This window comes from Protobothrops mucrosquamatus, unplaced genomic scaffold, assembly GCF_001527695.2.
Source record: "Protobothrops mucrosquamatus isolate PMUCROS unplaced genomic scaffold, P.Mucros_1.0 scaffold1641, whole genome shotgun sequence".
Classification (NCBI taxonomy): Eukaryota; Metazoa; Chordata; class Lepidosauria; order Squamata; family Viperidae; genus Protobothrops; species Protobothrops mucrosquamatus.
In genome coordinates, this window is record NW_015387800.1 from 29,713 (window position 1) to 45,008 (window position 15,296).

The 15,296-nt window shown below is 37.7% G+C and overlaps 1 protein-coding gene across 1 annotated transcript in view; it reads left to right on the top strand.

The window, feature by feature from the left end:
• Positions 1 to 4,194: 4,194 nt before the first annotated feature.
• LOC107293527 (piezo-type mechanosensitive ion channel component 2-like) overlaps positions 4,195 to 15,296 on the top strand; it is a 64,163-nt gene continuing 53,061 nt past the window's right edge. Inside the window, exons 1-7 of the mRNA XM_015822680.2 lie at positions 4,195 to 4,274; positions 5,961 to 6,180; positions 7,423 to 7,615; positions 9,332 to 9,350; positions 10,787 to 10,949; positions 12,973 to 13,068; positions 13,660 to 13,774. Coding sequence (XP_015678166.1) covers positions 4,195 to 4,274; positions 5,961 to 6,180; positions 7,423 to 7,615; positions 9,332 to 9,350; positions 10,787 to 10,949; positions 12,973 to 13,068; positions 13,660 to 13,774 — 886 coding nt within the window. The remainder of the gene's footprint in view (positions 4,275 to 5,960; positions 6,181 to 7,422; positions 7,616 to 9,331; positions 9,351 to 10,786; positions 10,950 to 12,972; positions 13,069 to 13,659; positions 13,775 to 15,296) is intronic.

Consider the following 15,296-nt stretch of genomic DNA (forward strand, 5'->3'; position numbering starts at 1 on the left):
CTCGTCACCTCCCGCCTGGACTACTGTAATGCCCTCTATATGGGGCTCCCTTTGAGGAGCACCCGGAGGCTTCAACTGGTCCAGAATGCGGCCGCGCGGGCGGTGTTGGGAGGGACTCGTCACTCCCACGTAACACCGCTGCTGCGCGAGCTGCACTGGTTGCCAGTGGCCTTCCGGGTGCGCTTTAAGGTGTTAGTTATCACCTTTAAAGCGCTCCATGGCATAGGACCTGGCTACCTCCGAGACCGCCTTCTGCCACAGATTCCCTCCCATAGACCGGTACGCTCCCACAGAGTGGGTCTCCTCAGGGTGCCGGCGGCCAAGCAATGTCGGCTGGCGACCCCCAGGGGGAGGGCCTTCTCTGTGGGTGCCCCTGCCCTCTGGAACGATCTACCCCCCGAGATCCGGATCATTCCGGATCTCCTTACTTTCCGCCGCGCCCTCAAGACATGGCTTTTCCAACAAGCGGGCCTGGCCTAGGGAGGATTTTTAAATTGGGTTTTTTAGCAATTTTAAATCACCACAACACTAAAATATTGGTTTAATTTGGTTTTATTCGGTGGGGGGTGTGTGAGTCTTTCTTTGTCTTTTAAATAATGTTGTGAGCCGCCCTGAGTCCTTCGGGAGAAGGGCGGGATATAAATTGAAATAATAATAATAATAATAATAAAAAAAAAAAATATGAAACAGCCAAGCTGTTTATTAGAGAATGTTCTTCAGCTTTGCTCATTTTCTCTCTTGGTTTGAATCCAGTCATCCACTAAAAGGTCAACATGCAACCAGAGTGGAACAGACCTTCCCAAGCCCTACCATCACCCAGAGGCCTGTGAAAGCTGCAGAGAAAGGAAGGACTCCTGGAACCATTGGCCCCCATGTGAAGCTTCAGAAGACAATGGGAAAAAACATGGGGGGAGGGTGGAAACTCATTGTAAGGTTTTTTTTTCTTGCCTCATTGGTATTGTAATTAGTCATTTGAATGGATTCATGGAGGGATGGCATTTGGAATGGTTGGCACAGCAAGTCCTGAACACTTTGGACTTCTGTCTGGTGGGAGAAAAAATTGTCTAGGATGTTTGTATTGCATGTCTTGTAGAAGTAGCTGCAAACACATATGCATACACACACAAACACACACTTCAGAATCACAGTAAGGCTATCCCCTTCACCTACTTCCAGGTAAAGCTCCCTGTTGTGTCCTGAGCCTGCAAGAGGCAGGCTCGGGACGTTGCAAGAGTCCCGGGCATTTGCAGAAGCTGCCCGGGACCAGACTGAGTGGCGCCAGCCTTGTGCGCATGCGCAAGGTGGGAAAAGCCCGCCTCATGATTGGTTGAACTTGCTCGGGGATCAGAGGGTATAAATAGAGGCCTGCGTGCCTCTGCTCTGGTTGTTCATAGAGTGGAGCAAACAATAAAGACTTGTTGGAGATGATTCGTCTCAAGCGCCATTATTCCCAGGACTTAACACTGGCGACGAAGGTGGGATTCAGTCTCTACAGCTAAGAAAAGCTAGAAGACTCACCCAAAGAAGTCCGGGAAAGAAACGGCGTGGAAGTCAGCGTTATCCTGCCAGTACGAAATCGCTGGAGGGTGAGTGCGACTGAAGAAGAAGAAACTTGATCATCGATCATGGCTAAAGTTGGGCGTTTAGAAGAATTCGACGTCTCTCACNGGTGCCCCTGCCCTCTGGAATGATCTACCCCCCGAGATCCGGATCATTCCGGATCTCCTTACTTTCCGCCGCGCCCTCAAGACATGGCTTTTCCAACAAGCGGGCCTGGCCTAGGGAGGATTTTTAAATTGGGTTTTTTAGCAATTTTAAATCACCACAACACTAAAATATTGGTTTAATTTGGTTTTATTCGGTGGGGTGTGTGAGTCTTTCTTTGTCTTTTAAATAATGTTGTGAGCCGCCCTGAGTCCTTCGGGAGAAGGGCGGGATATAAATTGAAATAATAAATAAATAAATAAATAATAAATAAATAAATAATGAACACCCATAATCACATGAATGTGCAGTATTCCTCCTTTCCCCCTATATCTCCCACATACAGGTGGACCAAAATGAGATAGTAAAGCAGAAAAAAGTGATAGTAACTTTTAACTCCAAATTATATTTTCATATGTCCTGAGTGTCTTAAATAATGACTACAAATTATCTGTTTATAATAATTTTCATGGAAAAGTGCTGCACTTTAATCTGTGTTTGGATCCACGTGTCTGTCTTAGAAAACATAAGCAGACAGAAGATCTAGAACAGTGTTTCTCAATCTTGGCAACTTTAAATTGTGTGGACTCAGCTTCCAGATTTCCCCCAACCAGCAGGGAATTAAGATTGCCAAGATTGATAAACACTGATCTAAAATGTGGGGTCTAGGTGACCAAAATGTTTGAATCTCAACATATTGTCTACTCTTGGGTCCTCATATTTTCTCAGATGTTCTATTTTCAACATTGCCCTTGGTATAAGGGAGCATCACAAGAAATTCTGAGGCATTTGTAAAAATGAATACAGTTTTTGTTGCTCTGTATAAATGGCAGAAGCCATTCATAGCATCAGCATGTGCATCTTTTATGGTCTCTGATCTGCACTTATCGCTCTTGTCTCAGAACATTTCCTACAAAATCTTCTGAGTAGCCACAGTATTCTTTGGATCGTATTTAAGAACCACAGCACTATTTCAACTTTGGTCCAAAAATCTGTGACTAATTTCATTTATCTAAACATACTTCACTTTAAACTGGCTGGATATCCCTTTATGATTAATCCCATTCTGGAAGCCAGATATTTATTCTCTCATAAATAGTTGCATCGTGATTTAGAAATCAACTTATTAAATTTTAGGATTTTGCCCCTTTGTTGCTTTTTTTTAATGGAATTGTGTGATGGAATAGAGATATTTTCATAATGTTTATGTTTTTGTCTTTCAGGGTTCACCAGACACTTGTTTAGAACCGTCAGCTATACCAGCTTCATATTTCTTATGTTACAAGTGGCTTTTCAAATAGCTTTCTACTACTTACCACCTAATGGTACAGATCAGTTCAAAATTTCATGGCAATAATTTGTTCTAGGGATAAAAAGCATTACAGCTAGAGATCAGACTTGGAATAATTTATCAAAGATATTTTTGCACATCAAAATTAATTAGTTATTTAACCAGGAGTTAGTGTTCTTTGAAAACACCATCAATTAGAGCTGACTAAAATATTTGTAAAATAAAAAGTTAAATAAAAAATTAAAAACTAATTCTAACTAATATAAAGTAAGAAACAGAAAAGAAAAAGAAAGAAGTCAAAGAAAAAGTTAAAAATTCCAGAAAGAATAAAGAAAAAGAAAAAAAAAGATACAAAGAAGTAGCTTCCAATCTTCTTTACAGCAATCATAGGTTGAATTCTCGGTGACCATTTTGAATTTCTCAAGTTTTAAACATTACCTCAGAATGGTTTGTTCTGAGGTAGTTTGAAATCTGAGAAATTCAAAATGGCTTCTACATTATTGCTGTACAATATCTCTATAGAAAAAGAAATAAAAAGGGGTATAAGGTTATATTTTAATATGCAAGGACTTGGTATATCTGTGGTTTAGTAAGCTAGTGTTAAGTTCTTTGAAAAAAGTGTAGTGAATCTAGAAGGTATTTATAGATACAAAATAACAATGTCTACTTTCATGTAAACTTATCTTTAAATCTGAACTACTGGGAAATTGTTTTTTTTTTTGTTTAGAATTTTTTTCCTTTTCTGGAATCTTCCAAAATACCTCTTATAAAATGCTCAGTTACTTTGTTGAAAAACAGACACAAGTATTTTTAAAAGTGTCATTTGGGGGATAAAAGTATTTTCTGATTTTGGTAATATGAGGCCATTTGAAACTTATCAGAATAACTTATTAGAAATATTTGTCATCATTCATAGGGTTCAAGCCAAGTATGACTTGGGCAGTGACATGTCCCTCATGTTTATATACAGGAAATTGATTTTAATTTGAATTAGAATGACCTGCTTTTTACATTTGTTTTACACGTATTTCTTTGCCAATTTCAAAATTCTAAGACAATCATATGAAGGACTGCAAATATTTTATTTTGCCAGTAACGCAATCATGTGTTAGACACCCCCCCAAACACACCTCAGTTCCACCAAAATATACATTTTTTAGTACAAAAATATGTTAAAAGATATTGAGGAATGTAATGTAATGGCTGTTTCCAAACCAATGGTTTTTCTTTTCCCAGATTTTTTTGTGGAGGAAGTGCTGTCACATTTTGGTATTGTACGGTAAGATTTTAATTCAATTGCCTGGTTTTATTGTTGGGGTGGGAAAAGGTAGGGTTGTCCAAAGGACATGGTTGAAAAAAGTCAAAATAGCAGCCATGACAGTACAATTGAAACTTTGCCCATTTTTTATGTGTGCCACAGAACTTTGATTGCACCATCAGGACAATCACTGGAAAATTTGAATAAATATTTTATTATTTCTATGTATTTATAAACAATTTAATATTTTGATAAATATAAATAAGTACCAGTAATAGCAAACAAGCCTTCCCATCCCATTGTTAACCATTTTCCAGAGATTCTAGAATGTTACTTAATGCTGTCTTTTTGACAGCCAGATTTGATGGATTCAGTGGCTTGTTCCTCACACCTTGGGAAAACTTATTTAAATGTATGATGCATCTGCTTCCATTTTGAGTAAGTGGCATTTTTAACACAATTGTTTTTCACTCTCTGGCGTAGCTTGTGATTTTCCTGGACTAGAACCCTCAGCCTATGTATTGGGGTCTCTTTGCAGTAGCTTCACTAGCACAGGTTGTTTAGTGACCCATTTTAAGTTGTTCCATCTTCATTATGTAAAGCTCTAAAGGACCCGTCCACTTTGCACCACTTTGGGATTGGCTCCAGCCCTAATTGATCTCATGATGCTATCTGTTTTGAAGAAAATGAATCAATACATTAATAACTCTCCTCCAGCTTTTTGTAGGTAGTATTTTCCTTTGAATCTCTTGATTGTAGATCTGGCGGGCAGTCTGTTGTACCCATAATAGGAATTCTTGCCTCACCCCATATCTTGGTTCCCAGGTTCAAGAAAAGGATTCCTCTCTTTATCTTTCCACCCTCAGAGATTCAACAACCCATTCTTTACCAGAAATTATCCCTTTTCCCCCAATCCAATTTGCAATAATGGTCACAGCTTTGGGAATATGCACCCAGTTGGAAATACAAGTATTGAAAAGGAAGGAAGGGAAGATATGTGCTCACATTTTTATTTTCTTTTTGTGTGGCATGAAAATAGAGGGATTTTTGTTACATGGTGGAAGTTTGGGTGAGATGGGGCAGGAAATTAAGTCTATGATGTTCTTTGCATTTCCCTCTTGGAAGCTGAAGGGTAAGAAATCAGCAAAAAGGCAACATAAATTAATAGGATGCATGTAAACTGTGCATGAATGTTTGGGAGGATAAAACATTGGTGGTATGCTCTTATTTCTCAAACTCATTATCATTTGGTACCCTCCAGTATGGTGAAATCATCTGCCAGTAGTGCAAATACCATTTAATTATAACTCTTAATTATGGGGATTAAAGTTTAATACATAATAATTCATTGGCTGAATATGATTTATCTATAAAGTGCAGGATAGGAGGATAGATGAATGCAGAAATGACTTCATCTGTGATACAAAGTAAATGGTTGATGCATGGTATCTCTTTTCTCGGTGAATAACCTGGACCTAAATCCCTGTGATATGAGTAGAATTTAATTCCAGGCATGCAGATTTAAAATGCAATTGGAGGATGTTAGATACTTAATCATTGAGCTCCAAGGATTAAGGAAAAGCTTGTGTTGTTTTGCCTAAATCAGAATCTGATCCATAGCAAATGGAGCAAAAATAAAGAAGTTTCTCCTACTAGACTGGGAAAATCTTAGCTTTATAAAATACTAACATTCCATGTACCCTGTAGGTTTAGCAGGCTTGATGCTGGAAACATCATACATCTTTTGGCTCCTGACATTGGAATGTTTCTTTTTGGTCTGACTGTCACACTGCTTTACCATAAGACATTGAAACGCAACAATTGGGGAAGCCTCCATGGGGACCAAGAAATTCAACAATTGGGGAAGCCTCCATCTAGAGACCAAGATCAATTCTCTTCTGATGAGGAAGAAGACATCAAAGAGACGGTAGAGATGCTGCATGTGTTGCATTTCTTGGTGTAACAGAAACAGAGTGAAGATTAGAAAAGAAAAGGGAAAGGGTCGTCTTTAATCTTTTATAATAAAAGCATTCAGTGACTTAGTTCACATGACATTCTGAACCTCAAACTAGCAACCACTTTTTAGCCTTGTACCTTGTGCTATTTTAAACTGTGTGATTTGTTTTTATTTCAATGTCTTTTTGTGGAGTTCAAAAAAATCAAAATGGTGGCTACAATTGTGCAGTCAAAGCCCTTCCCCCTTCTTATATGCATCACATACAAACACAAATATGTCATGCAAATATAGAGAACTGAGTTAGTTTCATAAAATATTTGTGCAAATATAACTGTCAAATATAAATAACATGAATCAGAATCTCATTCCAGTGATTTACTCAAGCATAGTGTGGTTGGTTAGTTTTTAGCTCAGACTTTTGCATTCAACCCAACCATGGTAGTTTATGGCTCAGTCAATTTTGGTTTATTCACTGAACCATGATGACAGAAATTGAGGCTTACCATACTTCAAAGAGTATGAAAGGGGACAAAATCAGTTAATTAATTGGAAATGGAAATAATTCATCAAATGAGTTATTTGGCTTGAACTTGAACTTTAAAGTATCTAATAATCCATGTGTAATCCTTATAATTAAAAAGCAATAATTGTGTACAAATGTTTGATTTGGACTCATTAGCCTTATGTGATACATATCTATTCAGAAATAAATCTGTCTAAATTCAGTGGTGCTGAAGCAAAGCATAAACATAACTTCAGCCTAAAAACAGGTTTCAAAAAGACCACATTAAAAAAAGAGACCGAAACTTGCATCTCTTAGATAAATCTGAAGTAAATAAATGTTGTACTCATTGAAGAGTGCAGAAAGAAATATCTGTCTAATTTCTCATATTCCTTCCAAAAGTATATAGACTTTTCCACATTTATCAGATGAGAAAATAGACTTGTTTGCCTGTTTTTTTAAAAATATGACCACACATATATATTGAATACATTGGCATATCAGCAGAGCCCTAATCATTTATCAGGCTTTAAGAAGATGAAATAATCCATCAACATTTCCCCCCAACTGGATTTGTTTAAGTGCTTTATTTGGAGAAACAACAATTCCTTACACAGAATTGTAACATAATCTCTAGCCCTCTTGTTGTCTGATGATTTTGCTGCTTGTGTTGAACATTGATTCTTGATCAATATATTCCATATCCACAGGAATCTGAAGCAGAAACTGAAGATACTGGAGACACAGACATTGGCTGTCTATTTGAAAAGGATCATTTAAGATGCAGCCATTCAGGTTTCCTTCTGAAATTCACATTGTTCCTAACAGGCTTGGAGATTCTTTCTGAAGACACACTTAGAACTGCTGGCAAAGTGTTTGTTATGCTTCTGTTAGGCTCAACAGGTACAAGTCATTTCACACATTTGTGGGACAGTGGGTTAGGTTAGGCATAATGTAGTGCCCCCACAAGAAGAAAGAAAAAGGAAGGTGATCTTTGGCATTTTTAAATCTGGATATAGTGTTTGGGTATTTGTATGACAGGACAATACAAATTATACCAAATGGAGAACAGGTATCTCCTGGTCTGTTTCAGTTAATAATGATCCCTCTTTCTCCACATGAAGAAGTCATAAATAGCAAGCTTGGCCCATTAGTAGCAGTAACTTGGAAGTTTTAGCCAGACTAGCTTTTGCTTTTCACCCATGTCTTACCCACATCCACCACATTGTTGCAGACTTCTCCATTCTGATTAGGAGGGGGGGCAGGAGTCCTCCACAACAACTCCAGTTTCTCATGTGGCCTCTGGGGAAAATTAATTGCCCACCCCTGTTTTTACAGAAAGTCCTTGCTTAACAACCTCTACTGGGACTACTGATCCATTGCTAAGTGCCCTGGTTGCTAAGTGGAAACTCACATGAATGTGATGGGCATATGATATCAATTCCTATTTCATTAAGTAAATCACCATGATTGTTAAATGAGACATTATGTGACCATGACTTGCAGTTTGACTTCCTCATTCTCATTAATTCTGCTTGTCAGAAACTGGTTGTGAAGCACGCAAATGGCAATCACATGACCATAGGATGCTGCAATGGATGTAAATCCCAATGTGCTTTTCTAAGGCAACTGGATTTTCGTGTTTTGTTGTTTTTTTTTTTAAAAAAAATTAGCTTCTCATCCAAGAAACTTTTTCAGTTCTTCAGAGATTTCTTGAATAAGAGGCAATAGCACTAGCACTTAGACTTATATACCACTTCATAGTGCTTTACAGCCTCTCTAAGTGGTTTACAGAGTCAGCATATTGCCCCCAACACTTTTTACCTCATTTTACCAACCTCATTTTACCAACCTCAGAAGGATGGAAGGCTGAGTCAATCTTGAGCCACTCAGAATCGAACTCTGGAGTGAACAGTGAGTCAGTCTGCAGTACTGCAATACTGCATTCTAACTACTACGCCACCAAGAAGCAAAATGTTTTCAAAGAAAAAAATCAAGAAATTCCAGTTACCTTTTGGAAAAGCATGACCTGATTGAGAATCTCCGTAGACAATGGATATACAGTAAATGTAAATGTGAGAATTGGTCATAAAGTTATGTTGTTTTAACACCATTGTAACTTTGAGTGGTCATGAAATGAGACTATTGATATATGAGGACCACCTTTATTCTATTCTATTTATTTTATTTTATTTTATTATTACATTTAGAAAGCTTTTATTTCTATGAAGGTGTTCTTAATTTTGTGGTGGATCTCCAATGGTATAAACTGGACCTTATTACCAAGAAAATCATATTTCCTTATCCCTAGGTATAATTTTGCCTTCTGCATGCTCAGCAGTTTATTTCTTTACCTTCCTGGGCTTGTGCACCTGGTGGTCCTGGAATTGTCCAATCAGCCCAGTTCTCTTCAATAGTTTGTGTGTTTTTCTTGCAATATTTTCCGCCGGACACATCATTGTGCTTTACCTATACCAACTGCCATACTTCCAAGACCTTATTTCTTCAGAAGACATTTATGTCAGGTAAAAACAAATCTCACAGATGAGAAAACATAAAGGTGAAACCTCAATTGACTATGCTTATTTTATTTAAATTTGATTATCTCAGTCATTTTAGGTATTACTTTTGGTAGAAGGTATAATACCTTGTATTCACCATATCACTCATTTTAAGTCCTGGTTGCAGTTTGCCACTGGAAAAAAATGACTTGAGATGAAGAAGTGCAGAGCACATAGCATGCAAAATATTTCTGAAATTTTACTTTGTTTATTTTAACATTATTTCTGTTTATTTTTAGATTTAGGAAAATGAAAATAAGAAGAAAAATAAAGCCAGGTGCTTATCCTAGGAAAAGCTACCAGTTTTCAGTGCTTCCTATGTACATGTGCATCTAAATTACTTGCAGAATCATCCTAAGTAATAGTTAGGATTGTAGCTTTGCTCATTCACATTTATGTACTTGCAAATTATTATTTGAAATGATTGTACTCATAGGAAAATATTATACATATTTCACTGAATTATGAAGCAGAACAGGTGTTCCCAATTTGCTTGCACTCTTCAGATGTGTTGGACCAAAATTCTGAAGTTTTGTTATATTTGACAGGGGATTTTGGAAAATCAAGTCCACCAGATTTCATGGGCACCCAAAAGCAGAAGCCTGAAATAGACTGAGGCAATAGAATTTGCAGATTCAGGAAAGTTTCCTTTTTTAAAATTTGTTTTATTTGGGGTTGATGTATACATTATGAATTCCTGAGAGCAGGAATCTAATCTAAGCAATGATTAGCTAAGCAGGTGTGGTAACTATAACAAAACGTTTAGTTCTGTAATTAGAAAATACATCATAGAATGTTAAAGTTTGAAGATGGCTCTGAAAATGGTATTTGGCTACCATTATGGTAACACCAGCTTAGCCTGGAAAGGGAGGAGGAAGTGAGAAAAAACTCAAGATTGCTCCATTTTAATTTTCTTGCGTATCACTTTGAAGAGGGGAGGGAGAGACAACCTGACGGGTTTTCAAGATTAAAGCTATTCCTTTCAAGCAGTCCAAATCAGGAAAAAGTCTATCAGAACACTATTTTTTTTACAAGTTATAATAAGAGAAATCTGGCACCCTGATACTGTTTCTTTTACACTCCCTATTTACGCAAGAGAATTAAGGCTGGGCAATTTTGAATTTCTTTTGACTCCTTCTTCCCTTCTCAGGTTAAGCTCTTGTTTATGCAACACCTTTTCAATCACTTCTTCAAGGACATCTCTGTTCTTGCTCTGCATATCCATGGAACAAAGTCTAACATCTACATTGCTATAACCTCCCAGAAAGAGAGTCCAAGAATTGAGCTCATAGAAGACTATGAACCAGATTAACAATCTCTGAGAAAAAGACCATATAGAATGATGGGCAATAAAGAGACATGGAAAAAATCCTTAACCCCCTATCAATATTATACATGTGATCAGCTGGTTAGGATTAAATTAGATGTTGAGGAACTAGTTCCATTGGATCCACTCCTTCAACATGTATGAATCGGAATTCTGCAGCTTTTCTTCTATTGTCTTTTTCTCTAGGATCTTGGGCATAGTGCCACTTATTAAGACAAACATTACAGCACCTTGGAAACTACACATTCATCCTCACCTAAACTGGCCAGTGGCTTTGAATCCTTTTTTCCTTCTAGCCCTGTATTTTTTATTGGTCAGAATGTTGCAGCAGTGGGCATTGCTTGCTAAGGTATGGTGTATATTAAAATTGAGTATGAATCAGCCAGACCTTTGAGATTTCCTCGTAGGGATACAGAATTTGGCTTATATTCCTGTTCTACTTGCATTTGACTGATACTTCTATTTTTATAAGTCTCCTTTTCAATAGTATTAAACCTTCCACTACTGGTTACCATTTGAGAAAAAGTCCAGCTAGCCATTATGTATGTGTGTATGCTTGTGGTTGATGAGATTTTGATGAGACCTTTTAAATAAGGTTGTATATTAATGTCTCTGCTGAACTGATTTGAAAGAAATGAATCTTTATCCTACAAATACTATTGGATTGTTCTAAGGGATGTATTATTATTATTGGAACTTTGTCAACATTTCAGATTTTTCTGGGTTGATCTCAAGACAGGATGAACTATCATGAGCTGTGCCTCAAAAATTAAGAATATGAGTCTTAGCAGGCAATTTTTTTTCCTGAAAATGATAAGACCAATACAATTGCCTGTTTCAACACTCAAACACATTTGCACTAAGCAGCAGGATTGTTGATTGGAGACAATACAAATAGTCCTCATTTTTAAGGACCCTGATTGGGACTGGCAACTCCATCTTTAAGGAAAGTGGATGTTAAATAAAACATCTCATGACTGCTCCACTTAATGATGCCAGTTTCAACAGACCCTGTTGCTGTTGTTAAGCAAATCACATGTGGTCATTAGACGAGGACCCACCCTGATCCAAGCCATTCTTCTTGCAAGGCAGAGACTGCCTCCACTTCAGTCTCCCCCCCATTTGTCTTTTGGCCACTCGCCTACACTGCTGCTACTACTGCCACCATTGCCAGCCACAGTGCCCACTGCCCTGCAGGCCACTGTACCTGCTGCTACTGCTGATACAATCCTTCCCACTTCCATGGCTGCTGTTGCTACTGCCCCCATTATCAGCCACTCTTACCACTCACTGGCCATCACTGCACCTGCTGTGGGCAATGGGCAGCAGATGGAATAATTGTGGATGGTAGGGGGTAGTAGCACTGGTGGGTGCAGTGATCAGTGCCAGACTAACAATCTGGCAGAAACAATACTCCAGTCAAGAACCATCGAGGAGGCAACCACACTCCTACCAGGCAAGCTCTTATCTATAAACATGTAGCAAACCCCACACTCAGTCACACTAGTTGGGCAAAGAGACATCTGCAGGCAAACAGCTCAGAGACCACTAAGGACTTTACATTTTAACCATGAGCTAAATATGTTCTCGTCTGTTGGGAAGATATTTCTTCTGTTTCAGTCATAAGATTTTTAAAAGATTATTTGATATGCACACATGCACATACAGTATGTACACTCATGTACATACTTACTACTGTACAAGCATATTTACTGTAACTCAGTCTTCTGCTCAAAGGCAGATGAGGTGATGCAAGATAGAAGTAAAACATAAACCCTGTTAGCTGCAGCAATTGTATTTAATAACCATGCATAGGAAAAATAATTTGTTATGAGTCAGGTGAATAAACTGCATGTTATATTAGGCACAATGTATGTTTCAGATTTTTCCCATATTGTTTCTAGTGCCCTAAGGGAAACTTCCCCAACTCTGTGTTAGTTCTGCTAAGAAGGTACATATATTAGATCTTGCTAGTATATCAGATACATTACAATGCTTGCTTGATCCTAAATTCTGCAATCAACCTTTAAAACAAAATCTATTCTAACTGTATGAGATCTCATTTAAGGAGCAAAGGATGCACAAGAAAAATGAACTGAGTTATTTGGCTAATATCAAGTATTAGGCTTTTAGTTGGGAGAAAAATGGATGAAATAAAGGGCTGTGAGAAGATAGTCCTAGCTATTGAGAAGATTCTACATTCCTTACTTTTATACCTTCTGTTCTTTAAAGTGATCACTTCATCTGCTATAAAATGGTTATAGATCCAGGTTTAAACATATGGCTCAGGGTATAAACCATGGATATAAAAATAGTATGTTTTATTGTTTTCATGATGGCTTTCCTCCGTTTAAATTAATGCATCATTTTAGGAACCCAAAGAAGAAGTTATTCAGTTCCATTCTGAAGACTATGTAGAAGTTAAGACACATTCTAAGCTTCAGGTGAGCATGGATGCCAATGGCGAGGTAAAATGTTATTAAAGGAGTGATTATAATCCTTGTCACATAACAATAACCCAGGACAGTCGGACAAATGATTTCTTGATATAGGGACTATTTTGGAAACTTTGGAGTGAGATCATTAGAGAAAAATACTCTATGTCCCATTATCGCTGCCTTCTAAAAGTGAACCTTCAGATGTGCATAAGAAAAAAAATACTATATGAAGTGAAGGCTGACAAAATAAGAAAAATGGTCCACTGGATTTTAATTTGTTATTAGGTATTGAGAATAGTTTGTACAGATGGTTTGCTGTTTGTTTCCAGTTATGCTCAGGTTGTAATATATCTTGTTCTTTTCAATAACCCCAAATCTCTAGTTTGTCTTCCCAAGATAGCCCATAAAAGTTCTTACTGTAGCATGCCTGTATCATAGATTAGGCATAAGAGCCACAGTGCTAAGAGCCTATAAAACTTTTTGGACCTAACAAAAATGAAAAGAAAAATCAAAATTATTAGTGTTCTTGGACAAAAGAAAAGGTGTAGCACATCTTGCGTGTGATACCTCTTTAACCTTTCCTCTTTGTATAAAATCAAAACACTTCCACTGTTTGTCTAGGTGGTTTCGCTTTCAAGTGAAATTCCACAGGAATGCCTCCTTTTGCAATATCAGAATCATAACTGTTGCAGTATGGATGGCTACATCAATCAAGGAGGCAGTATTTCTCTATCAGGTATACCATATATTGCATATTGCATGTTGCATATTGAGTACCAGATCATTCTGTTTGCCCCATAGAAATACTGTACAGAGAAATAGTTACTATACTAATGCATAGAGCTCCTGACCTACACTAACAACAGAGAAGTTGTTTTATATCATTTTAAGAGAATAACAGAGTTGGAAGAGACCTTGGAGGTTTTCTAGTCCAATGCTCTGCTCAAGCAGGAGATCCTGTACCATTTCAGACAAATGGTTGTCCAGTTTTTTTTAAAAAGCCTCCACTAAGGCTTTTAAAAGTAACAACTTCTGAAGGCAAACCATTCCACTGGCTTATTATTCTCACTGTCAGGGTGCTCTGGAAAATAGGTTGACCCCCTCTTCTTTGTGACAGTCCCTCAAGTATTGGAACACTTGTCACCCCATATCCTTTTTTTCACTAGACTAGACATACCCAATTCCTGCAACCATTCTTTTAAACATATTTAAATATTAAAAATATTTTATTTTCATGAAATATTTATCTAATATTTAAATAATTGGATGTCTATTTAATAATAATAATAATAGTAGTAGAAGTAGTAGTAGTAGTAGTAGTAGTAGTTGGAAGGGATCTTGGAGGTCATCAAGTCCAACCCCCTGCTCAGGAAGGTAACTCTATACCATTTCGGACAAATGGCTGTCCAGTCTCTTCTTAAAAACTTCCAGTGTTGGAGCATTCACTGCTTCTGGAGGCAGGTTGTTCCACTGGCTAATTGTTCTAACTATCAGGAAGTTTCTCCTTAGTTCTAGGTTGCTTCTCTCCTTGATTAGTTTCCATCCGTTGCTTCTTGTCCTGCCTTCCGGCGCTTTGGAGAATAGCTTGACTCCCTCTTTTTTGTGGCAGCCCCTGAGATATTGGAACACTGCTATCATGTCCCCCCTCGTCCTTCTCTTCATTAAACTAGACATACCCAATTCCAGCAGCCGTTCCTTATATGTTTTAGCCTCCAGTCCCCTAATCATCTTTGTTGCTCTTCTCTGTACTCTTTCTAGAGCAGGGGTGTCAAACTGCCGGCCCGCGGGCCGCTTTCATCATACCAGAGCCGCGCCCACCCCATTGCCGGCAATGGCAAAAAAGCTCCGATATGTCGCATGACGTCACGTGATGTCGCAAGTTTGACATGCCTGTTCTAGAGTCTCAATATCTTTTTTACATCGTGGTGACCAAAACTGGATGCAGTATTCCAAGTGAGGCCTTACCAAGGCACTGTAAAGTGGTATTAATTTAATAATAAATTTAATAATATTTAATAATAAATAATTAAAATAATTAAATATTTTTGTAATGTTTAATATTTCAATATTTAAAAGATTAAATATTTAAATATTTAATATGATAGATTTAAAAAATTTTAAATGTAAAATATTGTTGCATGAATTTCAGGATGCATTGAATGCTGAAGCAGAACCAAATTGTTGTTGTTGTTGTTGTTAGTTGCGAAGTCGTGTCCAACCCATCGCGACCCCATGGACAATGTTCCTCCAGGCCTTCT